Here is a 27,003-nt window from a genome sequence, read left to right on the forward strand (position 1 = left end):
CACCCAGTTCCCTGCTTCTGACCCCATGGGAGTAAGAGGAAATACCTCTAGCAGTGCCCTTCTCAGGTGGGTTGAAGGCAGGGATGCCACACACAGGGCGGGGCCTTTTTAAACAGGCTCCTCCCACTGCAGAAGGAAGGCAGCCCTTTCTCCATGGACCAGCATCATTTTTTGGTTTTACTTGTTACTGTTGGGTCAAAGCACACATGTAACAGCAAAATTACAGCAAGAAGAAGAGTTGGTTTTTATATGCCGACTTTCTCTACCACTTAAGGGAGACTCAAACCAGCTTACAATCACCTTCCCTTCCCCTCCCCACAACAGATAGCCTGTGAGGTAGGTGAGGCTGAGAGAGCTCTTAAAAGAACTGTAACTTGCCCAAGGTCACCCAGCTGGCTTCATGGGTAGGAGTGGGGAAGCCAAACCAGTTCTCCAGATTAACCTCCGCTGCTATGTGGAGTGGGGAATCAAACCCGGTTCACCAGATCAGACTCCATCGCTCCAAACCACCGCTCTTAACCACTATACCACGCTGGTTCTCAAGTGGTCAAGATCAAGTGGTACCCAGAAATCTTGCTTGGGGGCCATCTTTATTTCCTTGCTGTGTTCTGGTGCTCTTAATTGCATCATTCCAATGTCCAAAACCACCACCCCTCCCTCCAACATGTGGGAAATCTACCTGTTGAACTGCTGCCTCCATGCCCCAGAAGGGGAGCCATGTCTGCCTACTGCAATGAACAGAGTTTGCAGGAACCTCACAGACCGAAGCATTTAGTGGGGCCAAAGCTGCCTGCAGTTGCTAAGGGCACAGAGCGCCTGTCAAGAGCAGGAGAAAGCAAACAGGCAGCGCCAGCTCCACGGGGCACTCCCCTCCAAAGGAGAGCCGCCAACGTCCCCACCCGCCTAGACGCGTGGAAAAGGGAGCCGGGAAAACAGCAGCCGACTTTGACTAAAAGCAAAGCACCAGTCAGCTTGGAACCGTCAGTTCTCCCTTCCCATCCGGGAACGAAATCCTAAAAATGACAGTTGCGCACAGAGCATAGAAATGTTTTGTGATCTTGCCCAATATTTCAGCACTGTAGTGCTCAGGAAGACTTAATTTAAACGGTTAAACCAGCATTTAAGGATGCAGCCAACGGGATAGAAGACCTCCAGCAGCACCTCAGAGACCAAAGAGATTTTCAGGGGATGAGCTTCAGAGAGGCAGATACAGGGAGGAGATGCGGCTCAGTGGTAGAGCGTCTGCTTGGCAAGCAGAAGGTCCCACGTTCAATCCCCGGCATCTCCAGTTAAGGGGACCAGGCAAGCAGGTGACGTGAAAGACCACCGCCTGAGACCCTGCAGAGCCACCGCTGATCTGAGTAGATAATACTGACTTTGATGGACCAAGGGGGGTCTGATTCAGTATAAGGCAGCTTCATGTGAAGCTTTGACTCTCGAAAGCTCACACCCCAAAAATCTTGTTGGTCTCTAAGGTGCTTCTGGACGAATCCAGCTCTTCTACTGCAGACCAACACAACTGACACTGCCTACAGGATCACGACTCTCCAGCAGGCCTACTGAAGTCAAGAGAACGGCCCTTGGGTCGGTGGACTGCCACTTCAGCCCTTAAGGACGTGCCCACAGATGCACGCCTGCCCCTTTGGTAACCGTATTCTGGCTCTCCCCTGCCCCCAAACCGCTGCCCCTTGCACAGGTGCGCCTGGACCCCCACACAATCCGCTCCATCGCCCTGCGGCAGGGGTCTTCATTGCCAAGGTTCTTGGTGGGAGCCAGGGTGGGCCGGCGGAGGAACCCAGAGACGAAGCTCAGCCGCTGCCCCTCAAATGCAAAGGCCCAGGAGATGGAGGCTGGTTCTGAAAGAGAAGAAGAAGCCGGGTGGGAGACGGTCTCAGCCACTGAGCGCAGCAAAGCCCCAGAACAAAGGCTGGCATTCTGGCCGACAGCGAACACTCCCCCCCTGACAAAGCCTTGTTTGTCCAGAAGGACATAGAGGCCTTCCCTGCCCAGCGCATCACGCCCCACCCACCCCCTAGAGCAAGACCAGCCCCTGTGCCCCTCTCGAAGCCACACGTATACTTCAACATACCCCCCTCCAAAAACATGACCCCTCTGCCTTGGGAAAATAGGCCAGAAGGTGCATGGAATCTCTCAGTTCTAAAGGGATTCTTCTATGCTGGGCCTGGGATGGGATCGGTTTCGGGGGCTGCTCCGCTCCCCCAGGGCTGTACACACTTTCATCCTCCTTGCCTGTCCCCTTCCAAAGGGGGGAAATCAAGGCATTACATACAGCCCCCCACCAAAGACAGAGGTTGACACTGACAGGTGAAATAATGTCCCACTAGCACAGACCTTTCTTCTGATGTATAGAACGGTGGATACCGGACCTTGATTCCCTTCTGGGGGCCCTAAGCCCATTTGGCCATCCCTGAGCTGGGACCACGCAGCGGATGGTGGCTCAGCCCATTGACCCCGCCTCCCTGACCGCTCCCAGAGGGACCCCCTGCTCATCACGGCTTCCTCAGCACCCCATCCCTTCTCCCTGGGGCCACCTCAGGTAAGGCACTGCCACGGCCTCCTTTGGCATGGCTTCTGGCTGATCTCTGGAAGGAGACACCTGTTATCTCCCGTCCCGCTGATACCAGGGAGCGACTGAAGCCCCAGAGGTGCATCAGCATCTGGTGAACCGCACAGCCCCATGGAGTCATTAGGCCAGAGGACCAGACCTTCTTCCAAAACGAGGGACTGCCAACCAATCTGAACTTCCACCCACCCTGCTTTGGTCATGTTCAAGAATCAGGAGGGGAAAGAGGGACATCTCTCCTTCCCAAGGTCTCAGGGGAGTTGGCCCGGTTGGGCTGCGTGGCAGATGACACCCAAATCATAGCAGCACCTCTCCCATTGTCGCTGAGCCTAATCCCAGAAACCTGTTTCTGAACACTCTGGGGAATGTGTCATAATAACAGGGTACCACGGTGCATGTGCTAAGTTTTGTGCTCCTCATCAGTGAATACCAAGTGGCTATCCAAACCAGTCTGGGAGGAAGGGCTTCCAGGGGTCTGATCTCCAGGTGTGTCTGGGCCCCAGCACCTCTTGTTTTCCAAATTAAGCTCCCAAGCAGTCCAACTGGAATATATTACTTCTGTCATTGCCCACGTTTACTCTCTTTCCCCCACAACAGCGGTCCAAATGGGGTTAAAATGTCACAAACAGGAGACTACTAAAAACAGAGTAGGAAGCCAACACAGGTAGGATGCTGCTGCTGCGGTCGCCTTGTTTGTGGGCTTCCTAGAGGCACCTGGTTGGCCACTGTGGGAACAGACTGCTGGACTTGGTCTGACCCAGCAGGGCTTTTCTTATGTTCTTAACACAACCCATAGCCTCTGGTTTGGTCCCTTCCCTCCCTCTCTTCCTGAATTTCTCCCATAAGTAGCTGAGATGGAAATTCCAAGAGGCCCTGAACATTTTGATGTTGGCACCCAGGATTTAGAAATAAGTTTCCCAGCCTTGAGCGTAACCTACATTACTGCATAATCACTGCATGTTTTGATTATGTCAATGGAAAAAATTCTGCCACTCCTCCATACAATAAGAAACAGCACAGACAGGATTATTCATCAATTGGGAACAAATCAATGGCTATATTTCAAGCGCAATGTGGTGTAGTGGTTAAGGGCGGTGGTTTGGTGGACTCTGATCTGGAGAGCCGAGTTCGATTCCCCACTCCTCCACATGAGCAGTGGCTAATCTGGTGAATCGGGTTGCTTTCCCCACTCTTCCACATGAAGCCAGCTGGGTGACCTTGGGCTAGTCACAACTCTCTTAGACCTCTCTCAGCTTCACCTACCTCACAGGGTGTCTGTTGTGGGAAGCGGGAGGGAAGGCAATTGTAAGCCAGTTTGATTCTGCCTTAAGTGGTAGAGAAAGTTGAAATATAAAAACCAACTCTTCTTCTTCTTCTTGATCCAAGATGGGAATCTTCCCTGTCTTTGCCATGATCCTCTTAACTAACTCTTACTTTTGGGCACTGACTATGCCATTCCCATGTTCAGAAAAGGACCCTAACTATTTGGGGCTGTTGAGGAACCTGCCTCAAAGGTCCCTCTGCTCCATCACGTACTACCCCCACCATCCTTACCATCTCATTTCCCATTGAGGCAGGGCTGACCACTGCACGGAGCTGCTCCTCCCAGGTGCCGGCTGAAACATTCAGTGCCGCACGAATCGCAAGGAATGGGCATGGAGGATATCTGCTGGGTCAGGAAAGACCGAATCCACACGGAAGCCTTGCGCCAGAGCCGCCTTCAGCACCTCTTCCAGGAATTCGTTGGCAGTTCGGATCTCCCTCCCACCCACCTGCAGCGGACACAACTTCTGCTTCACATACTCTGCAGCTGGAAGCTCTGGCGGGCGGGGGGCCCACTCCAGGCAGAGGTGATGGTGTGCTTTGGTCCCCGTGGGGGACAGCCCCAAAGAACAGTCCAGGGCCTCCTCAGCCATATCCTCTTCTTCATCAGCTGAACTGTACAGGCAAATTCTCCATTTGCCATTTGTCCTGAAGTCTTCCCCTTCTCTTTTCCAACCTCCAGATTCTCTGTTGGCAACGACGTCATCCCAACTCAAACCATTTCGAGATCCTCTCACTGTAGCGTCTGAATCACCTGACCGGCTGAGGAAGCCCTGAGATTCTGTTTCCTGCGTGGTTTGGTCATCCCACCTCCCAGAATGCCCTTGTTCGAGCTCTCCATTGATGCAATCCCATTGGCCCAAGCGTCTGCGTAACACGGCAAGGAAATACGGGTCAGTGCAGAAGATGTTGGCTGTAAAGATCTGAAGGGAGCACGTGCAGAGTTCATAGTTCTGTGGTCCGCGGCGCACGTTGAAGTGCAGCAACCGGTCACGGAAGTCCACATCGGCATGAAGCACTGCATTGGCTCTCTGGCGGCGGTGTTCGGCTTCCACACGGCGCAGTTCCTCCAGAAGCGGGCGGATCTGGTAGAAATCCGCCTCCATGCGCAGCAGGGAGAGTTCCGCATACCCCTCTGGCAGATCCAGCCGGCCAAAGCGAAGGAAGTTGAGGATGTGGCGGAAGGCCTTGCCGTCGCGGTCTATGAAGTAGTTCCCACGGCTGTCGGTAAGGGCCGGGCGGGGGCCGCGGAACATGGCGGCCAGCATGGAGTCTGGGAAGCGTGTCAGGGTCTCAAAAGTCGTGCTGTAGCATTTCCCGCCAACGTTCAAGGTCACCAGCCCGCTGGCCCTGGCCGGAGGCTCCCAGGTGTCCGGCATCACTGGGAAGGATTCTTCCGCCTAGAAGATTGCCAGAGAAGGGAAGGAGTACCCAGCTTCTGGTCTCACCCCCTGGCTTGCCATTAGGGTTTCCAGGTCTCTTTGCCACTAGCGGGAGGTTTTGGGGGCGGAGCTTGAGGAGGGCGGGGTTTGGGGAGGGGAGGGGCTTCAGTGCCAGAGTCCAATTGCCAAAGTGGCCATTTTCTCCAGGGGAACTGATCTCTGTCGCCTGGAGATCAGTTGCAATAGCAGGAGATCTCCAGCTAGTACCTGGAGGTTGGCAACCACACTTGCCACAAAAACAGGGCAATGGAACCCAGGGGGCTCCTTCCTGCTGGAAACCCGGGGTGGGGGCAGAGACCCCGCAGTTTGGACCAGATCCCCTGAGGGGGGGAGGGGGGAGAGAGCCCTCTCCCCCCGCTGGAGATGCCAGGGAAAGTGGTGTGGGAGGCATCGGACCCAGCAAAGGGGCAATGCCCGGCTGCCCTGGCTCTCGGGAAGTCCCAGCGGCGGATCGGGGCCGCGGTTGGGGGGCGGGGGGCGCTTGCTTCAGGTCAGCTCTTGCAGGCCGGCAACGAGGCGGGAGGGGAGGGAGGCGGGGAAGCCCCCCAGGCCGTGCGGGGCGGGGGTCTCTCCCCAGGGGGGCGGACTTACCTGGACGGGCGCGCGGCAAGGAGGGCAAGGAAGCGAAGCGGCGCCGAGCTGGGCCCCGGCCCCTCTTTATAGGGGAGGATCCCGGCGCGCCGGGCGGGGCGGGCAGGAGGGGCTCGGCTCTCCGCCCCGGCTGGGCTGAGCTGGGCTGGGCTGGCCATCCCGACGCCCCGCGGAAGGAAGGACGGAAGGGACCCGGGCGTCCGGCGCTTCTCCTCCTCCACTCCCCCGCCCCCTCTGCCGCCCCCGCCCCCACCGACAGACCCCTCCCCCCAGCAGTCCCGCGGCTCCGCCTCCGTGACGCAGCGCTGAGCAGCGAGCGCGCCGCAGAGCATGCACAGAGCGCCGCTCGGCCCCGTGCAGCGCAGCTGGCGAAGGAGGGTTGCGGAGCGATCCGGGGCGGGAGAGCGGCCGGAGGGGCCAATGGACTCCGCAGGCAGCCTGGAAGCCGCGGGGAGGGGGCAGCCGCCCCCCCGCCCCCCCCGGGGTTAGCAAAAAGCAGCCCCCAATACTAAGTAGACTAGCTATGTAAAAAATAGTATTCAGCTCACACAAATTAGGCAGAAGTGTGATGTTATTGTTTACAAGTGCAAGAAGCCAACGATCATAGAGATACATGCAACAAAATGTATACAAAGATAAAGTGTAGCTAAAGAGCTACCAATACAGATGGTCAGTTTCAACCTGGAAAGGCCTTTAAAGGTAAGTACAATGACTTTTCTATTTGTTTCTTCTCGTCATCTTCGCATAATTTGTGTGAGCTGAATACTATTTTTTTACATAGCCCCTCTGGGGTTGGCAAGGCGAGGGGTGGGCAGCAGTGCCCTCCCCCCAGGAGTCGCTCTCTTCTCCCGTCCAGGCCTCTGGGGGTCGCCCCTACTGGCCCCTTGTCTACAAGGGAGCCCCCCCCCCCACTCAAGGCACTAGCGCACCCCTCCTGGTTGCCTCCCAGGGCAGAAGTCGCTGGCTGTGTTCTGTCGGATTCTGGCCCCCCCCATTTTTATGATTTATTTGGTTCATTTGTGCCCGGCGGTTCTCTCCAATGGAGGCCTAAAGTGGCTTACACCATCCTCCTCCCCTCCGTTTTATCCTCACAACAACCCTGTGAGGTAGGCGAGGCCGAGACGGTGTCACTGGCCCAAGGTCCATGGCATGAGTGGGGATTCAAAGCTGGGTTTTCTAATCCCAAACTCTTAACCGCTATACCACGCTGGCCTTTTCACACTGTGGCCCACCAGGTGCCCCCTCCAAAAGGCCTATGAGCAGGGCCCTGTCCCTGCATTTGCTCCCCACAGCGCTGGTCTTCACAGGTACACTGCCTCTGAACATGGAAGTTCCATTTAGCGGTGCTGGCTGAGAGCCATTGATGGGCCTCTAGTCTGCTCCATACATCTGCCTTTAATGCCAGCCGCATGAGTGGCCATTCCTGTGGGAGGGCATCCCACCAGTTAGGAAGAGATTACTTCCTTTTGTCTGACCTGCATTTACCTCCCGGGAAATGAGGCACACGCTCACCACACCCTTTGCTGTTACCAAGGACCACACCCTCGACCTCACCACATTGACAACGGGAGGACGCCTCTCCTGGAACTACTGCCCCTTTTCTTTACCTGTGAAGACAATGCAGAATTTATTTATTTATTGTCTTTATTTATACCCCATTGTTCTCCCCAGTGGAGACCCAAAGCATCTTACGTCCTTCTCCTCTCCTCCATTTTATCCTCACAACAACCCTGTGAGGGAGGCTAGGCTGCAAGTGTGACTGGCCCAAGGTTACCGAGCGAGCTTCCATGGCAGAGTGGGGATTTGAACCTGGGTCTCCCAGATCCTAGCGTGACACTTTTAACCACTACACCCACCGGCTCTCACCACACTCGGTGTGGCTCATGAGGTGATGTGGAAGAATTGTCTGTGAGGTGGCGTAAAATAGAGAGATAAGTTTTGTTTCTCGGACGTTTTCGAGACATCTTCGGAGGCAGGCCCCGCCTAAAGCACATTATAGTAGTCCAGCCTGGAAGATAAGATAGCATGGATCAGTATGGCTAGGCCTGTAGATTCCAAATAAGGGGCCGGTTTGCCAACTAGACATTATTGCTCCTAGCAACAGTGCCAAGCTATTCATCCATTGATAAGCCCAAGATATTGACTGCCAGTATGGTGCCAGCGTGGTTTAGTGGTTAAGAGCGGAGGTTTGGAGCAGAGGAGTCTGATCAGGAGAACTGGGTTTGATTCCCCATTCCTCCACATGAATGGTGGACGCTAATCTGGTGAACTGGATTTGTTTCCCCGCTCCTCCACGTGAAGCCAGCTGGGTGACCTTGGGCTAGTCACAGCTCTCTTAGAGCTGTCTGTTGTGGGGAGGGGAAGGGAAGGCTGTTGTAAGCCGGTTTGATTCTCCCTTAAGTGGTAGAGAAAGTCGGCATAGAAAAACCAACTTCTTCTTCATGCTCACATCCATGCTGAGGAATGTGGTCCAGAGATGAGATGAAGCCCACCCATGCTAACAATTCTAGAGGGGCAGCTGGGAGCGAGGGCCACTCTTCCCTCTGAGATGATTCCCAAGGAAGAGACATACTTGCATCTCACAGGAACAAAATTTTAAGAAGGAATCCCCCTCCAAAGCCAAAATAGGAAATAGGAACAGGGCTCCCCTATGGGGTGGGGGGCTGCATGTATTCCAGGCATTTATGGGATGTGGCGTCACAGCCAGTGTGGTGTAGTGGAGAGAGAGGTGGGCTAGGACTCTGGACGACCCAGGTTCGAATCCCCACTTCTGCCATGGAAGCTCATTGGGTGACCTTGGGCCTGCCCCTAACTTTCAGCCTGGCCTTCCTCGCAAGGCTTTTGTTGTGAGAAAATGGAGAGGGGGAGAATGATGATCTAAAAGCTGCTTTGAGTCCCAACTGGGGAGAGAAGTGGGCAAGAAATAAATAAATAAATGCAAATGGAAGTCCAACATGCTGAGGCCTTTGGCTGGTGAGGCTTTGAAGTCAAGATTCTAGCCCTCATTGGCACAAAGAGGAGCTTCCAAGTGGGCCGTCAGTGGCTGGAGGAGACAGGCAAGAGGAGCCCACGGATTCTCATTCCAGGTCATGGTTGAGTCTTTCCATCCCACGCTTTCACCTCCCCTGTCATCCTTCCGGCCTGTTTTTGTAGGCCAAGCGTTCTCCCTGTCCTGATTGCGCCTGGTTGAAATCAGAGTCAAAATGGCACAAGGGGCGCCGGAGGCTGCCGGAGGGCCTCCGCCCCAAGCTGCATTCCTGTCCCCGGCTTCGTCATGACGCTCGGGAGCAGCTTAGCCGCCGCCTCTGCTCAACCGCTTTCTCAGCAGGGAAAGAAAACAAACTGGAAGGGGGTGAGATTCTCCACAGCCACACGCAGACGTTTCCAGCGGCACGCACATCGCCCTCAACCGGCACTTGTGGCGACTGGCCACAAACTCCTTGACCTGTGCAGGGGTTCACTGGCGCATGCAGTCAGGATGATGCAACACAGCCGGGTTTTCCAGAATCCGCAGCGTGCCAAAAACTGGCTCCTGTGAAGACGGCCACTTCGAGGCCCAAGGTCACTCAGCAAGCTTCCGTGGCATAGTGGGGGATTCGAACCCAGGTCTCCAGGTCCTAGCCCAACACACTCACACATAAGTGGGGACCCGTGATACTCGCAGGGGGAATCCCTCTCCCCCTCTTAGGATCCTTCTCCCCGCCCCCTTGCTGTTGGCTCTTGGCCTTGGTGGCCGGGCTGGCCGCAGCTCCCTCTGCCCCTCGCTGTCTCCGCTGCCACAGGCTCCTGGCCTCCACTGCTGGGCCCGCCGGCACTCTGCCCCCAGCGTCATCCTGCTCTGCTGCCTGGAGGAGGGAGATGTGTCGTTTGCAGACAAACACTTTTGGTTTGGGGGGATTTAAAAAAAATGGGTTTTTAAAAAACTTTTTCCAATTTGTATGCAAACCTGGGAAGTCCTCCAAATTTGCAGAAGTTTCTCATCAGTGTTGGCCCCATCTGTGGATTATCAACAGATCGGCCCACACTTGAGTATTAGAATGTCAGCTATGCTGCCTTCCTAGTTGTTTTGATGGGAGGAGCTGCTGTAGTCGCTTTTATATTGTTCATAAACTACTTTGGTTTTCTGTAAGAGTCTGGACATTTGCCAAAAAAGTCCAGCCCCAAAGGTGGGCTGAGGACAGGGCTGACCCCCCCCCCCGCAGAAGTGCCTCTGCAGCACCCCCCCTTTGCTCCTCCCTGCCTGGAATGCCAACAGCTCAGCTGAGACAAGGGCGGGGGAGGGCTCCGCCAGGCTTCGGCTAACCTGCCACACTGGCTGGACCTCTCCGAATCACCCAGTGAGAACCACATGGGGCGGGGGGGGGGGGGAGGGGAGGGCTGGCCTAGGAAAAGACCCGTCATCAGATCTAATTTGCCACCTCCGCCCGAGGGCTTCACTCTTCTGAGGAACGCATCCGGCCCTGGGCTTGGGAGGCTGCTCCAGAAGCTCCAACTCAGCCCTGATTAATCGCTGAGAAACGGGTGAAATTCTGTACGTGCACAGGGACACACTTTTCCAGCAAATACAATAATGAAAAGCAGAGAATGCAGTCCTGGCCCTTCCCTGAGGGTTGCCAGGTACTAGCTGGGGATCTCCTGCTATTACAACTGATCTCCAGCCGACAGAGATCAGTTCACCTGGAGAAAATTGCCGCTTTGGCAATTGGACTCTATGGCATTGAAGTCCCTCCCCTCCCCAAACCTCATCCTCCTCAGGCTCTGCCCCAGAAACCTCCTGCTGGTGGCAAAGAGGGACCTGGCAACCCTACCTTCCCTCCTCACATGAAAAACGAGTTGCAGAGAATAGGTGGTCCTGCCCCCAACCTCCCCCTCTGGCTTCTTTTTACCCTCCTGGGTCCCAAATGCCCCTCCCCTGGTCTTCGAAAAGACAAATCCCTGAGCTCAAATAAATGTGCGTATAATTTATTCTGAGAACGTAATTTCTGCTTTATGGATTACAGGGCTGTATTTGTTGATTTCCAAGAACTGTGCAACTAGATCAAACATAATGTAGCATCAGCCAGAAACTGCCCGAGAGCCCAGCGCATACAAAAGCCACCTTCCTGGTTTCCCACACCTGCTTTGCATGGCCTTTCTGGGAATATCATACCCCACGTATGCTCTAGTCTGATCCTGCATTAAGCAGGGGGTGGGACTAGATGGCCTGTATGGCTCCTTTCAACTCTATAATTCTGTGTGACCTGGTATAAGGGGAAATCTACTTGAGAGCTCCTCTCGGTAGCACAATGGGCACAGGCAGTCTTGCTGCGTAGGGGAAAATGCCTGCGACAGAATGTTGACAAACAGTGCAGCTTTCATAAAAGAAGCTAAAATTCAATCTGGCTCGGAGACCTCTGTGCACAGATTTGAAGCCACTGGCATTAAGAAGGGACAGCAAGAGAGAGGAGGGGGTGGGCAGGCCTAGAGGGAGAGCAGGTGGGACAGAAGGACTGAGGAAAAGGAATGGGGTGGGGGGAGAGAAGAAAGAGGTGGGGGGAGCAGAAGGAGTGGAGTTGAGGAAAGATGAGGCTGTGGGAATCCAGGAATCCAGCAACGAGGAAGCCAAAGAGGGAAAGGAGTGGGGGCAGGCACTGGAACCAAGGAAGCAGATGGGGGTCTAGATCCCAGGGGCCCATTCTGTTAATGCCGGTGCCCCTCCAGGAGGAAAGTGCAGCCTTTTTAGGATTGGCGTGATCCAGCCCTGCAAGTATACCCCATTTGAATTAGCTGGCCAGAGAGCTGGTCTTGAATGCAGTCTAGACAAAATTGCAGGGAAGGAGAAGATCCCTCCTTGGATCGCGCCAAAGGGGTTGGTGTTCAGGATCCTGTCGGGCTGAGGGTCAACAGAACTTTCCTCTCTGGGAAGGGGAAATGGGGGAGGGCAAGAGGATTCAGGGGCTGGAGCCCTTGGCCTGTGACGGAAGGCTGGAGAGTCCAAGGTCTCTGGGCCCTGTTGTTGGCCCTCCAGGGCAACCGGTTGACCGCCGTGTGAGACGGGATGCCGGGCCCTCGTGGGTCAGTTCCAGCAGGGCTCTCCTTAGGCTGCGCCACTGCTTAACTGCCCGCCTCCATCTCGCAAACCCAGCCGTACTCGCGGGAGCAGTGGTCGTCGTTCCAGCGCCCGTCGTCATGGAAGTGGGCGCAGTCCTCCCCGCCGCCGAGGCCGTGGCCGTACCAGTTGTCCGGCTGTTCTTCACGCCAGTCCCTGAAACAGCAAAGAAGGATGGAAGGAGGTGAAGCCGCTGCTGGCGACGCTCAGAATGTGTGGGGCTTCTTAGAACGCGGGCCCTGCTGAGAAGGGGGTACCAGGGCTACCCGGGTGCTCCGATTCAAGACTCTTGCTGGCCCTCTAGTCCCAGGCTGGCTGTGGTTGCTCACCAATAAGGGAATGCCACTCAGCACATGCTCAGAGTCACTGCACCATTCCTTCTCACACTGCAGGGCTGAACTTTGGCACAGTTCAGCGGGGTAAAATTAAACAGAGGTCACAAAATCAAGCCTGGGCGAACTCTGATTTTCTAGGGAGCCAGCGTGGTATAGTGATTAAGGGTGGTGGTTTGGAGCGGTGGACTTTAATCTGGTGAACTGGGTTGTTTTCCCCACTCCTACACGTGAAGCCAGCTGGGTGACTTTGGGCTAGTCACAGCTAGAGCTCTCTCAGCCCCACCTACCTCACAGGGTGTCTGTTGTGGGGAAGGGAAGTGATTGTAAGCCGGTTTGATTCTCTCTTCAGTGGCAGAGAAAGTCGACATATAAAAAACACACCCCAAAACCAAACCAACTCTCTGGCGGAATGGGAGCTGTTGCTTGTGGATCGGTAAGGAGGGGTGCGTAGAGGCTGACACTGCCCAGATATCCTCCCAAATGTTGCCATCTTTCGAAAAAAGGCCCCTAGAGTGGTGTGAGAGGTGGCTACTCTAGAGTAAAACATTCACGCATGGTCAGTAGAACACAGCTACACAGCAGTGAGGAACTGACCGGGCTAGGACGTTCACTCGATGGCCAAAGCCTTGGGAATGTCTTGTGGGAGGGAGGACTGACCAGCTGGGAACTCACTGTTGGCGGACCGTGTATGGCGTCCCATCGACCCATTTCCAGCTCCCACTGGCGTCGGTCAAGCCGATCCACGTGAACCACGGCCTCACCCGCTGGGCTACGAACAGCTAGGAGAGAAAGGGTTTTATTTATTTATATCCCACCTGTCTCCACCGTGGGACCCCAAAGGGGATTACGTCGTTCTCCTCTCCTCTGTTTTACCCTCACAACAACCCAGGGAGGTAGGCAAGGCTGACGGCATGGGACCAGCCCAAGGTCACTCTGTAAGCTTCCACGGCAGAGTGGAGATTCAAACCTGGGTCTCCCAAATCCTAGCTCAGCACTCTAGCCGCTAGAGCACACCGGCTCTCAAAGGTCCCGGCTGGCTCTCCTCCCAGCATCCCTCCCTGCTGCCAGGCATGGGATGGAGGGTGGGGGGAGCCAGCAGAACTGCCCCCCCCCGCCACTTACTTGCTCCTCATAGGAGTTGATGATCACCAGGTGAGAATCTTTATCTTCGCAGTCCTTCTTGGCATCATCCCAGGACTTCCCTGCCCTGGAGTTCCAGTAGCAGTTTGTCCGGAAGGAAGCCCAGCCGGGGGGGCAGCAAACCTGGGTGCCTGCGGGGGGAGAATAGGGCCAGACGGCATCAGCTGAAATACACAGTCGCTGGCAGTAATTCTAGCCCTCAGGTAGGGGCTGGAAGCCCACTACGCAATGCAGGGGGCCAGCTTAGGGCATAGGGGAGAAGCCTGGCAGGGGCCACCTCCTTTTCTCAAGGAAGTGTAAGGTTGCCAACCTCCAGGTGAGCCCCCCCCCCGAAGATCTCCAGGAACGACAATAGATCTCCACACAACATAAATCAGCTCCCCTGGCGAAAATGGCTGCTTTGGAGGGTGGACTTTGTGGCGTGATACCCTGCTCCCCTCCCCAAACCCCACACTCCCCAGGTTGCACCCCAAATCTCCAGGTATTTCCCAAGCAGGAATTAACACCCCTCGGATATTTCCCAGTAGAGGTGGCCTGGGGAGCTCTAGAACTTGGGGGTCACACCTAGCGGAATTAGGTGGCCAGAAGGCACCAGGCAGACAAAGGCAGCACTTCTGCCCACAGTGCCCAATTAACCTATGGAACTCAACGGGGGAATGAAAGTCACTCCAATGGCTACTTTTGACTCCAAAGAGCTGGAGAGAGACGGATGCTTCCCTCGCAAGCTGTCCCGGGGCCTTTGGCCAGCCCCGTCGGAGGACAGACTGCTAAACCAGAGGGAGTTTGCTCCAGCCCCACAGGGCAAGGCTGGTGTCCAGATGGCCACACGCCGGGGCCTGGAGAACCATCCCAGGCCAGGCTGGAGCCAGAAGGCAGGCTGACCTTCCCCCAGCCCTTTGGAGCAGCACTGGCAGCGGGCCTTGGAGCTGGCTCCTCTTCCTCCACCTGCGCGGCTCCTGACCTGTTCGCCGTTGCTGGAAATCCTCCAGGTTGCAGTGGACGGTCCTGATGCTGCCCCTCAAGCCGGCTAACTGGGCCAGGAGCCGCTTCCGGGCTGCGGGAGGGGGAAGGGAGGGAGAGGCGGTCAGAGGAGAGGGCGGCTGAATCTGACACTCGCCTGCCAGGAACCCAGGATCTTCCACCCTCCCGTTCACAGGCCCCCGCTGGGGATAAGCAGCACCCCAGGAGTACTCTTCATCTTTATTTATTTAGTCCATTTATACCCGGGCTTTCTCCCCAGTGGGGACCCAGAGCAGCTTCCATAATTCTCCTCTCCTCCATTTTACCCTCACAACAACCCTGTGAGGTAGGTCAGGCTGAGATAGGGTTGCCAGGTCCACCACCAGTGGGAGGTTTTTGAGGCAGAGCCTGAGGAGGGCAGGGTTTGGGGAGGGGAGGGACTTCAATGCCATAGAGTCCAAATGCCAAAGTGGCCATTTTCTCCAGGTGAACAGATCTCTGTCAGCTGGAGATCAGTTGTAATAGCAGGAGATCTCTAGCTACTACATGGAGGTTCACAACCCTAGGCTGAGAGCGTGTGACTGGCCCAAGGTCCCCCAGCAAGCTTCCATGGCAGAGACGGCATTTGAACCTGGGTCTCCCAGATTCTAGCCTAATGATCTAACCACTACACCACGTTGGCTCTCTAACAAGACCATGCTCCTTCCGAAGAGTGCCTGCTTCCTCTAGTGAAATGCAGGCGATCCTCTCAAGGCAGAGTTCGACTAGGGATGTCAACCTCTGGTTGGTAGCTGAAGACCTCCCGGAATTACTACTGGTCTCCAGACTAAGAAACCAGTTTTCCTGGAGAAAATGGCTTCCTTGGAAGGTGGGCTCTATGGCATTATACCCTGCTGAGGTCCCTCCTCTCCCCAGACCACGCCCTCCCCAGGCTCCACCCCCCCCAAAATCTCCAGGAGTTTTCCAACCCAGAGCCGGCAACCCTCACACATTTTTTCAATTTTGTTGTGACAATAACATGAAGCATTTATTGGTCAAATGGACGTGTGTGTGTTAAGTGCCGTCAAGTCGCTTCCGACTCATGGCGACCCTATGAATGAAAGTCCTCCAAAATGTCCTATCTTTGACAGCCTTGCTCAGATCTTGCAAACTGAAGGCTGTGGCTTCCTTTATTGAGTCAATCCATCTCTTGTTGCAAATGGACATATTAAAGCCAAAAGCCTAAGAGTACCTTAAAGGGTCGGAGGAGGTTTGAATTAGGAAAACCTTATTTGTCTTGTTGACCCGTTCAGGTAACAAATGAGCCCATGTTTTCCACCCCACCCCCATATTTATTTCCACCTCCACCCGTTTTCTTGTGTCAGATTTTAGACTGCCGGCTCCTCTTTCCTCCTACTCCGCCAAGCGGAACACACAGCGACAATTGGGTTATAATAGCCACAATAATAAGAGCTAGCTGCCCAATTCATGTGAAGGGTCTGGGTCTACAGCAGGGGTCCCCAACCTTCTGACGCAGCATGGTAGGCAAAGCCACAAAATGGCTGCCACAGCTGACCTTCAGCCACGCAGTGAAGATCCTTCTGCCGTGGTGGCAAAGCAACGTTGTTAAAAATTTGCACAGTTCTCTAATGGTCTTGCTTTTGAGGAGAATTATGGAAGCCACCTTGGGTTCTCATTAGGGAGAAAGGTGGGGTATAAATGAAATAAATAAATAAAAGTTGCATTTTGCAGATGAATCTGAGCCAGAAAAAAATAGCTGAATTAGTTCCATACACACACCGCACACACACACACATTTAGTTCACACACAGATGGGAGGCTGCTTTTGTGAACAGATAATGCTCTCCAGTCACCCTTTACATTCCAACCGAAGTTGCTCCCTTCCGTTCATTCGCACATGGGTGCGCACTCACTACTCAACACATGCTCATGACAGGCCCCATCACACGAGAGGCAGGAACTGTGCAAATTCTCCATGCAGCGAGGCAACTCTTGCGCTCATCTGCACGTGGCATTTGCATGCTCAGCAACACGGCTGCCCCTTCTCGGCAGGAGGCGCGTTCTGAGCAAAAGGGGCCGACCCACCTGCCTCCGTCTCCTCAGTCATCTTTGCCACGGAGCCCAGAAGTTGGGCTGTTTTCAACATCGTGTCTTTTTCTGCAATGTGCAAAAGAGGGTTAGGGGACATCAAGCCCAAAGACCCCGACTCCTCCCCAAATCGTGCAGTTCCCACAGATGCTACTGCTGCACCTATTCGGGGGGTGGGTGGGGAGAATTGAATGAATCCACGGTGTGGCCCTGAAACAGAAACAAGGGCTGGAAGAGGAAAAGTCAAGCAGGCCTTTCTCCAAGCATGGTTCCTCCTTTCCCACCCCACAAGCCCATGGGGGTCTCCCATTGCAACAACTGGGTTGCTAGTAGGCTTGCCAGCTCCCTCTTTGCAATCGGCAGGAGTTTTTCTGGGCAGAGCCTGAGGAGGGCGGGTGGGGAGGGACTTCAGTGCCATAGAGTTTAATGGCCAAAGTGGCCATTTTCTCCAGGGGAACTGATCTCTGTCGGCTGGATACCAGTCATAATAGCAGGAGATCTCCAGCCATCACCTGGAGGTTGGCAACCCTAATTGCCAGCCTCCTGCAACTGATCTCCAGACGACAGAGATCACTTCCCCTGGAGAAAATGGCTGCTCTGGAAAGGGGACTGTATGGCATGATGCCCCGTTGAGCTCCCTCCCCTCCCCAAACCCTACACTGCAAGCAGGTCTCAAACTCAAGAAGCCGCCTGGTGCGAATTAATATTCTGAACAGGCACAACTGATTATTAATCTCCCATTATTCCTTTATTTGTTTCCTTGCCCCAAACAGCAGCACTCTTCGAATGCAGGCCATTCTGTGGTGCACAGACAGTTCTGTAGGGCAGTGTTGGGAGAACTTCAAGTCCACATCCTGTTTTTTCTGCTTTGGCTGCAAAGTGCGCTGCAGCTGTGGCTCAGTGGCAGAGCATCTGCTTGGCATACGGAAGGTCCCAGGTTCAACCCACAGCACCCTCCAGTTTAAAAAGGACCAGGCAGTAGGTGATGGGAAAGACCTCTACCTGAGACCCTGGAGAGCCGCTGCCAGTCTGAGTAGACAAGACTGACCTGGATGGACCGAGGGCCCGATTCAGTATAAGGCAGTTACATGTGTTCCTGTGTTTATGTTATCCATAGCCCCCCTTTCTCACTGTGACTCAAGGCGGATTACACAGGGTCAGTCAATACAACCGACAGATGTGACATTTGATAAACTATGCAAGAGGATCAGGGTTGCAGGACCAACCAGGAGTTTAAAGCAAAACTGAAGCAAAGCATAAGTATTAACATGACACATTAAATGATGCAAAATTACACAGTAGGATCCAATTCACAGCCAATTATATGTAGTATAGACCACAGTCCCTGATAATTTATATTTATCCCTAATAATGAGGAGCTGTTAAAACAGGGCTGTTTAGCTTGGAAAGAAGGTGGCTAAGGGGAGACATGATAGAGGTCTATAAAATTATGCATGGTGTGGAGAGAGTGGACAGGGAGAAGCTTTTCTCCCTCTCATATAATACCAGAACGTGGGGTCACCTGCTGAAACTGGAGGGGGAGAGATTCAAAACTGATAAAAGGAAGTATTTCTTCACACCACGCATAGTTAAATTGTGGAACTCCCTGCCCCAGGATGTGGAGAATGATGGCTGCCAACTTGGAAGGCTTTAAGAGGGGAGTGGGCATGTTCATGGAGGACAGGGGTATTCATGGCTACTAGTTAAAATGGATACTAGTCATGATGCAGACCTATTCTCTCCAGGATCAGAGGAGCAGGCCTGTTCTATGAGGTGCTGTGGAACACAGGCAGGACAATGCTGCTGCAGTTGTCTTGTTTGGGGGCTTCCTAGAGGCACCTGGTTGGCCATTGTGTGGACAGACTGCTGGACTTGATGGGCCTTGGTCTGATCCAGCAGGGCTTGTCCTATGTTCTTATCTAAGTAACTTTGTGAATAATTTTGTACAGTGCTAAACAAACACATAAATGTGCTCATGTATGTGTAACCTGGGGGAGGGGGGTTGCCAGCAATTGATTGCTCTCTACCTCTCCTTGGAAACTAATGTGTCGGCCTGCAGTATAGCCAAAGGAGGCCTTGTGTTACCTGTGGACAAAGTCGATGACACATTCAAATGCTGCGGCGCTTCTGAAAGGTCTGAGATTATAACAATCAACCATGCTTCTTTAGAAGAGGCAGATTCCCAGTTTTAGCTCCAGCCTCCGGCACTTACCTCTGCTTTGAGCGGCAGCCATCTCCACGGTGATGGTGTGATTGACTTTCCAGAACGTCTCCTCTATCCCCTGCAGCTGAGAGCTCCGCGTACCACCTGTGGAGGGAGCAGCAGAGGGGTGAGAGTGTGCCAATCCTGCTTGGTCCTGGCACGTGGCTTGGCACCCTGGCATTAATAAGACAGTTGCCCACCTCCAGGTACTAGCTGGAGACATCCTGCTATTACAACTGATCTCCAGCTGAAACAGATCATATCCCCAGGAGAAAATGGACGATTTCGCCATTGGACTCCTTGGCATTGAAGTCCCTCCTCTCCCCAAACCCCGCCCTCCTCAGGCTCAACTCCCGCCAGTGACTAAGAGGTACCTGGCAATCCTACTTGGCACCCTTCCTCCTCTGCCTTGTGGGTGTGCCATCTCCTTCGGTCTTCAACCTGCAGGCTGACCCCTCCCCCTTCTGCGACCCCTCCCCACCAAGTTACTCACTGTTGGCATTGAATACAATGGTCGTGATGGCCAGCACGCTCCCCAGCCCCAGCAGGATAAGAGCCAGACGTCGGCTGGGGCAGAGCTGGTGTGTCCATGACCGGCTCACAGGGAACGTCGTGGGGGCTGGAGAGAGGGGTACAATCATCAAGAAACTCACCCTGGCCTCCATCTTGGCCTGCGACAACCACCGACATGTTCTCTCGTGCCTGGCACTCTTGTCTGTCCTCCACATTTAGTTGCTTTGGGAAGAGCTTTGGCTCAGTTTTGCATGCAAAGGGCCCCTGGGACAACCCCTGGCAATGACGGTGTGGGGAAAGACCTTGCACTTGAGAGCCTGGAGAGCTGCTGCCAAGCATCTTAAGACAGCCCAGAGATGGAGGCCTCAGTGTAAGGCAGCTTCACATGTGTGTCCATGTATGTCCCAATGTCTGTGAAGAAGCCACCGGCACCGATTGGTTGTGTTCATGGGATATTCACAAACATTCCAAGCGCTCAGGTAACACAACTGTAACTGACAAGGTTAGGAAGGGTCCCATGCTCCTGGCCTTCTGCAAACTATGCAAAACAGAATTATTGAAGAGGGCTTTTTTGCACAGGTAAATAGGACTGTAAGAGCCCCGTGGCGCACAGTGGTAAGATGCAGTACTGCAGTCCAAGCTCTGCTCACGACTTGAGTTCAATCCCCACGGAAGTTGGTTTCAGGGAGCCAGCTCCAGGTTGACTCAGCCTTCCATCCTTCCGAGGTCGGTCAAATGAGTACCCAGCTTGCTGGGGGTAAAGGGAAGATGACTGGGGAAGGCACTGGCAAACCACCCCGTAAACAAAGTCTGTCTAGGAAACGTCGGGATGTGACGTCACCCCATGGGTCAGGAATGATCCGGTGCTTGCACAGGGGATCTTTACCTTTTTTAAAATAGGACTGTACTGTAAGGAAATGGTCAGAAGTTGTGTTGGTAAATGGATTGGGGCTGCGGCTGACGCGACTGTATTTCTGCCGATCACGGTCAGTATGCTTCAGACTAGGTGGTCCTACACCACTTAAAAGCTCATGCTTTGTTTTCAGCAGAGATAATTCGATTTGTTTTCAGATTTCTGTAAGCCAAACTGTCAGAGTGTTTGTAGGCCAACGTCTATGGAGGGAAGAGCAAATGGCTGCTTTGGAGCGTGGACTGTAGGCCATTATACTTTCCTAGGGTCCCACACCATCCTTCCTGGGCTCCACCCCCAAAATCTCCAGAAATGTCCCATCCCAGAGAAATGTCCCAATCATAACTCAGTACCATGCCCTTGGTTCATTTCATCCTTAAGGCTGGCCAGTGTCAGCAGCGGACAAGGGGGCAGGCTCAGGTAATTTTGGAATTTGTCCCCTATGCCAGACAAGTTCCCCATCCATACTTCATTCTCTAACAACCCCATGAGCTCTACCCACCGGCTCGGATATATGTTTCATTCTCCTCCTCAACATCCACTGTGTTTATGTCCTGATAGTCCTTCGTCATTGCTGTGCGGAGTCCGGAAAGGGGCTGGAGAATACCTGGAATTGGAGAACACCATTTGGGTTTGTGGTAGCGACGCCAACCTCTAGGTGGGGCCTGGAGATCTCCCAGAATTTCCACTGGCCTCCATACGGCAGAGATCAGTTCTCCTGGAGAAAATGGCTGCTTTGGAGGATGGACTCTATGGCATTATGGTCCCTCCCCAGGCTCCACCCCCAAATCTCCAGGAATTTCCCAACCCGGAGTTGCAGGTGTGGTCAGTGGCAGGTGTGGTTAGTGGTGGTTACTGGTCCAAACACCATCTCTGTACTCCAGTAGAGAGGCCGTGGCTCAGTGGCAGAGCATCTGCTCGACATACAGAAGGTCCAGAGTTCAGTCCCCGGCATCTCTAGTTAAAAGGATCTGGTAGTAGGGGATGTGTCAGGAGAGCTGGAGAGCTGCTGCCAGTCAGAGGAGAGACAGCTGACTTGGAAGGGCCTCAGCATCACTAATAGGTGCAAGGAGTCTGATTAAGATTTCTGAAGGATTAATTTAGTTAGTTAATTAGGCACAATCCAAAAAACATCTATCCCTCTCCCACTTAATTAGTATTTATCTGGAATGCTAGTTAGCTGTCCCCAAATCAGGCTTGGATTTATTGGAACCTGTGCTGGTTGGTTTTTCCCCCCTTTAAAGACTTGTCTGAGCAGAAGACTCAAAATCTTACTGGCGGGAGTAGATCGAAGACTCCTGCATCTGTGGCTGCGTTTCTGTTTTCCACAATGAAAACACGGGCTGAGTTAAAATCTTGTGTATAATTTACTCGGATTTGAACCCTTAAAATTATTAGATATATTAAGATGAATGATGTATATTAAGACGATGCTGAGATTTGATGTAGGTGATTAATAAAAAGTGTTGGGGTTTTCCCCTCAGCTTAACGGCCTGTGGGTGGTAATAAAAGACAGAACCGAACTAATTAGCTGTGTTCTGAAAAGTAGTGACCTGTGGCTTATGGTAAGAGTTAAAAGCATGAAATTAGTTATAAACCCCCCTCCAAATCAGCAACCATTCATGCATCTTATAATCTCAAAACCAAAGGCCAAAAAAGTAGCTGAGGCACCACCACCAAATAGGCCCCGTCTTTAGTGGGTTGAGGGGCATGCCAAAGTACAGCCGGTTCCCAATTACCGCTTACTTTTGCAAATGAAAAAGCACCCATAGTAGAAAACCACCTAAGCACTCTATCCATTTTTGCATTGGGGTAAGGCTTTTTAAAACTCATACTGAAGTAAAAGAGGGAGAAAAATACGCAAGACACAAAAATATCCGACTTATGGTGACCCTATGAATTAACGACCTCCAAAACATCCTATGATTAACAGCCTTCCTCAGGTCTTGCAGACTGAAAGCCGTGGCTTCCCTGATTGAGTCGATCCACCTCATGTTGGGCCTGCCTCTTTTCCAGCTGCCTTTTCATTAGAAATTTTTTACTTTCAGTTGTTTACGTTTAACATCTCTTTCAGATTTCTATTAATTGGCAGTTCACACAAGACCCTTCAGCGACCCCAGCCAATTTGGGGCCTGAAATAAAAAGCGATTTGAATGGATCTAAATGTAATTCCTTTTAGATGAGCAGAATCTGCTCTTTAGAAGCCAAGTCAGTCAACAACTTTACAAGCTTGTCTACACCAAATGAAATTACTGAATAGTCTTCAAGGGCAAGTCCCTGTAAAACACGTTATAGTGGTCTAGCCTGGATGTGCTCAGAAGGTGGGAGGATTGTGGCCAGACTTCCAATTGGTTTTAGGCTGGTCTTTTCCACTCTCTTGGCATTCTTTCTAGTGGGGAGGTTCTCTTGCACAAGCTCCGCTGAAATGAGCAGAAGCAGCACAAGAAAAACTGCTCCTGCAAAGGCCTTGCGCAGAAGACATGCTCACCCGCTGGATGGTGTTCTTGAGGTCAGATCAGGCTGCCTCCTAGTCTGCCACCAAGAATCTTCTTCCTAATTTAGCCCCCCATACTCCAAAATGCTTGTCCTGGCCCCCTCCTTGCTGAAAAAAAGTAGTTCTTTCTTAGCACGTCTTCCATGGCTGGCCCTTCCTAAGCCTGAAAAGCTCAGAGAAGCTGTTTTTAAAAAAGGTTTTTTTGTGTATGTGGGCTGGGATGTTTTGTTGTTCTCTGGAAAAAAAAAAGCCAGGTACTTTCCGCAAAGTAGATTATGTTCCTGCAACATGACTCCTGATCCACTGCGCGTGTTTTTCTGAATTTTCGCGTAGAAACCCTGGGGAACAAAGGCCTTTAAAAAAAAGAGAAGGGGGCCGTTCACCTGTCTTTGTGCCACTCCTGTAACCATAAAGCACAGTAAGACTCTATCTGGACTGGACCAATGGCCTCTCCTGCAGCTTTGTACCTACGCACATGCAACCTAGGCTTGCCAACCTCCAGGTGGGGCCTGGAGATCTCCCAGAACTGCTACTGGTCTCCAGACAGCAGAAACCAGTTCCCCTGGAGAAAATGGCTGCTTTGGAGGGTGTGCTCTATGGCATTATACCCTGTTGAGGTCTCTCCCCTTCCCCAACCTCACCCTCCCCAGGCTCCACCCCCAAATCTCCAGGTATTTCCCAGCCCAGAGTTGGCAACCCTATCCCCCTAACACCTGTCAAACTAGGCTCACAGATTGCTTAGTCTTTTGAAGGCGCCACTGGATTCTCTGTTGTTTGCTTGCTAGAAGAGACCAACATGGTGCCTTCTCTGGAATAAAGCCAGATTTGATCAACAAACAATTCCCTTCCTGACTTGCTGCCAGATGAATGGGCGGACATTTCATCCTCAAGTTGTTCCAAGCCAACGACTAGATGGCTGACCTCTTGTGGCTTTCACAAGGAGATTCCCCCCAATTTCCATATGTGTGGGAACACAAGGCCATGAGGAGCAGAAATGTGGGGACCCTTTAGAATGCGGAGGTTACCTCTTGCTTGTAGCGCCGGGCTCCAAACCTCCGTCGGCCGACTCTCCTGTCCTTTTACGCCAGCGCCATCACCCCTGGGTGATCTTTGCACTGTCAACACTGGCTCGTTCTTTCCGGGGAACAGTCACATTCAGAACTTTCCAAAAAAACAGAAATGCCTGGCGTCCCTCCTCCGTTTCCGCCTGAGCTGACTCTTATAGTTGAACGGGTTCCAGTCCCACCCTCAAACAAACACCCCCAAACCACACAAAATGTCTCTCCGCTGAGACAGCAGTGAACTTGGACTTTCGGAAAGGCCACCTGCCCGTGTGGCTCTCTCTCAGTGCGCAGAAGCCCTCCAGAGCTCCTGAAATGCAACAGAGGGGTGTGCCTGAAACACTAGGCAGAGTCAGGCTCTGTGGTCCACCTGGCCCTGACCAGTCTCCTCTGCCAGCAGAAAACACCCTTTCCCCAGAGCTGCTGCCTGAGAGGTGCCATGGAACGGACATGGTGGGCCCCCTCCCCGCAGTTTGGGGTGTTGGTGCATGCAGGTGGGTGCCCACTCCTCATTAGGACTCCCGGCCTTCGTGGCCAGGCAGGTCCAGCCACCTCCTGGCCCTGCCCTGCATTGCAGCCAGCTGGGCAGTGCTGCAGGCTGGATCGTGGCACCAATGTCCAGCAGTGCAGGCCTGGGGGAGGGTGCATCTTGTTTGCTAACCGGCTCTCCGTTACCCATAACAAGTCCTCCAGGCATCTTTGCCTGGGTTCCCCAGTTTCTAGCCCACCGGCAAGGAGGTTTATACCAAGGTCTGCTCTGCCTCGCAGGGAGAACACAACTCTCCCCCTTACTGCCAGCGCTGGCCCTGCCAGAGGGTACACCAAGGGTCCAGCCGGCTTTGGAGCTAAACTGGACGGATGCTTCATTATTTAAAACGTTTGTATACCCACCTTTCTCCAGAGCATCTCAGGGCCCATGGCAAACATGTTGAATCGGGGACTTGATTTGGTGGGCAGCAGAGCATGTGGGTGACCCAGGCTAGCCCGCTCTCGTCAGATCGTGGAAGCTAAGCAGGGCTTGCCTTGGTCAGTGCTTGGATGGGAGACTGCAAAGGAAGTCCAGGGATGCTACACAGAGGCAGGTGATGGCAAACCATCTGTTTGTCTCTGCCCTGACCTGCATGGGCCAGGTTGGCCCAATCTCAGAAGCTAACCTGCATGTGATGGGCACAGCCGCAAAATGGCTGCTGCAGCTGACCTTCAATCACAGTGACGATCCTTGTGCTGTGGTGGCAGCTGCTACCAAAGGGACGTTAAAAATCTGCATGGCCAATCAAATCTCCATCGGTCAATCAGAAGCCTTGCTAGGCAAAAGCCCCACCCACTTTCCAAAAACACTTGGCGGGTGCCAGGAAAGGTGTCGGTGGACGCCATGTTGAGGATTCTGGAATTGACTTTAATTTAAAAACATAGGCCACATGGTACTTAAAAACAAATCAAAATGGCAAATGGATTGCTGTGGATCCAGGGATCCTGGCTGCTGCCGGAGTGGCCCTTGACGCCTAGGAGTGTTACGTGCAAGGCGGAAGGAGGAGATCCAGAATTCCATTCCACAAACAGAACTTAAGGCTGGCCCTCGTTATTTCAAGTGCAATGCTCCCTATTGTTCCTAACTAAATTAAATGTGATCGCGCTTTTAAATGTTGACAATATAAATATATAAAATGAAGAGGAAAGGGAGACACTGCGAAATCCAACCAGCAACAACTTCATATCACATCTCCTAAAAAGAATCTCTGCGCATCACAGAAGTTGGTTGGACACAAGAAGAAGAGTTGGTTTTTATACGCCGACTTTCTCTACCACTTAAGGATCAAACTGGCTTACAATCACCTTCCCTTCCCCTCCCCTCAACAGTGAGGTAGTTGGGGCTGAGAGAGCTGTGACTAGCCCGAGGGAGCTGCTCCCGGGAAGACAGCCAAGGTGAAATCTGTGCCGGCCCCTGCCCTCCTCTGGCCTTTCTTCCCCAGTCTCCAACCCCCACCCTACCAGAGAAGGACAGAGTCGGACAAGCAAGTGGGTTTTCATTGGTTTTTAATTATTCTTTTGCCGAAGGCGATAATATTTCTATGCAAAATACTCTCTTTTATCTCCCCACCCATCCCCGCACCCACCCACCCCCAACAAACCAACCTCTTGTGGCCCCCGGCAAGAAACAGCCTCTGACCGCATCCTGGTTCTTCTGATGCCTCGGCAGAGAGAAGCGGGGCCCTTGGGGGTTTGACCCACCACCTCATCCATGCCAAAACACTGGGTGGGGTGGGGTGGGGTAGGATTCTGTCAGTTACGAAAAAGCCCTTGACGAGTCAGCAGAACGGGAGGCACCTCTCAAGTGCAGAACCTCGGGAGGGGCCAGGCAGAAGAGACCCCGGCCTCTGGTCCCTCCTAAAGAACCCAGGAGTTCAAGCTCTGCCTTCTCCTGGACACCTGCTCAGATTGCGGAAGGGCCCCTGGCTGTGGCCAAGCAGACGTGATCCTATCAGTGCCCCATCTGGCTTTGACACAGTGCCCTCCCCTTACAGGCCCAGGGCAAAAATGTCTCCCCCTTTGCCACAGACCTCTTGGCCTGCACATGAATTGCCACCTAAGCATGGTGGAGGCCAGGGGAGGCCAGCAAAATCAGCTGCACATCGCCTGGGTTTTGCAGGGGGAAGGGCACCCTTCTGCATCTCTCCCTCCTTCTCTAAACCCGCTCTGAGCCCGATTCGCCGGGAACGAGGGCGGGATATAAATGTAAGGAAATAAATAAATATATGTTGCCTGATGGGGGAGCTCTACTGGGCTGGATGCTTCTCTAAAGAGCAGCTGAGTCACATGTGGGGGGCCCCAGGGAAACCCTTCCACATCCAGGTTCAGACCTGAGACCAGGCCAAGATGTTGCTTTCTAAATATTAAGATTTTAAACTCCTTCCTCCAACATTTTGCTCCTATGATGGTGAAAACTAGAAACTTGGTCTGTTTTTGTTGTTGTTGTTGTTGTGGGGCGGGGGGAAGACGGGTGTAGAGAATGCAGTCCCAACTGGGAGTTGAGTTTCTTAGCTCAATCCACCAGAGGGAAGTCTCTCGTTCCCAGCAGCTACCAAAATGTCTTCTTTAGAAAATGCAACTGATCTTTCTCTTCCGCGCATTCCTCCCTGCCCCAATCCATTTGGCTGAAGTGGTGGGGAAATGTGTCTCTTGCGGGGGGCCAGGACGGCTGGAGCGTCAGTGGTGGGGGCGGTGGGGGGCAAAATGTCTCCAGCCCCCGAGTCCATCCTTTTTTCGTCTTTAT

The 27,003-nt window shown here is 53.2% G+C and overlaps 2 protein-coding genes across 2 annotated transcripts; both read right to left on the reverse strand.

Moving 5' to 3' along the window:
- Window positions 1-4,203: 4,203 nt before the first annotated feature.
- Window positions 4,204-5,255, reverse strand: KCTD11 (potassium channel tetramerization domain containing 11). Its single transcript, XM_056863523.1, has one exon. It carries the CDS (start codon window positions 5,173-5,175, stop codon window positions 4,210-4,212), a length of 966 nt encoding a protein of 321 aa, XP_056719501.1. The 5' UTR covers window positions 5,176-5,255; the 3' UTR covers window positions 4,204-4,209.
- A 6,778-nt stretch (window positions 5,256-12,033) lies between these two features.
- Window positions 12,034-20,749, reverse strand: ASGR1 (asialoglycoprotein receptor 1). The gene is made up of 8 exons (XM_056863528.1): window positions 20,680-20,749; window positions 19,248-19,373; window positions 18,764-18,859; window positions 16,549-16,620; window positions 14,465-14,557; window positions 13,486-13,634; window positions 13,036-13,142; window positions 12,034-12,184 (listed from the first exon to the last, which is right to left on the reverse strand). Exons 1-8 carry the CDS (start codon window positions 20,747-20,749, stop codon window positions 12,034-12,036), a joined length of 864 nt encoding a protein of 287 aa, XP_056719506.1.
- Between the last annotated feature and the right edge of the window lie 6,254 nt (window positions 20,750-27,003).

This window comes from Euleptes europaea, chromosome 18 (genome assembly GCF_029931775.1).
Source record: "Euleptes europaea isolate rEulEur1 chromosome 18, rEulEur1.hap1, whole genome shotgun sequence".
NCBI classification, from domain to species: Eukaryota; Metazoa; Chordata; class Lepidosauria; order Squamata; family Sphaerodactylidae; genus Euleptes; species Euleptes europaea.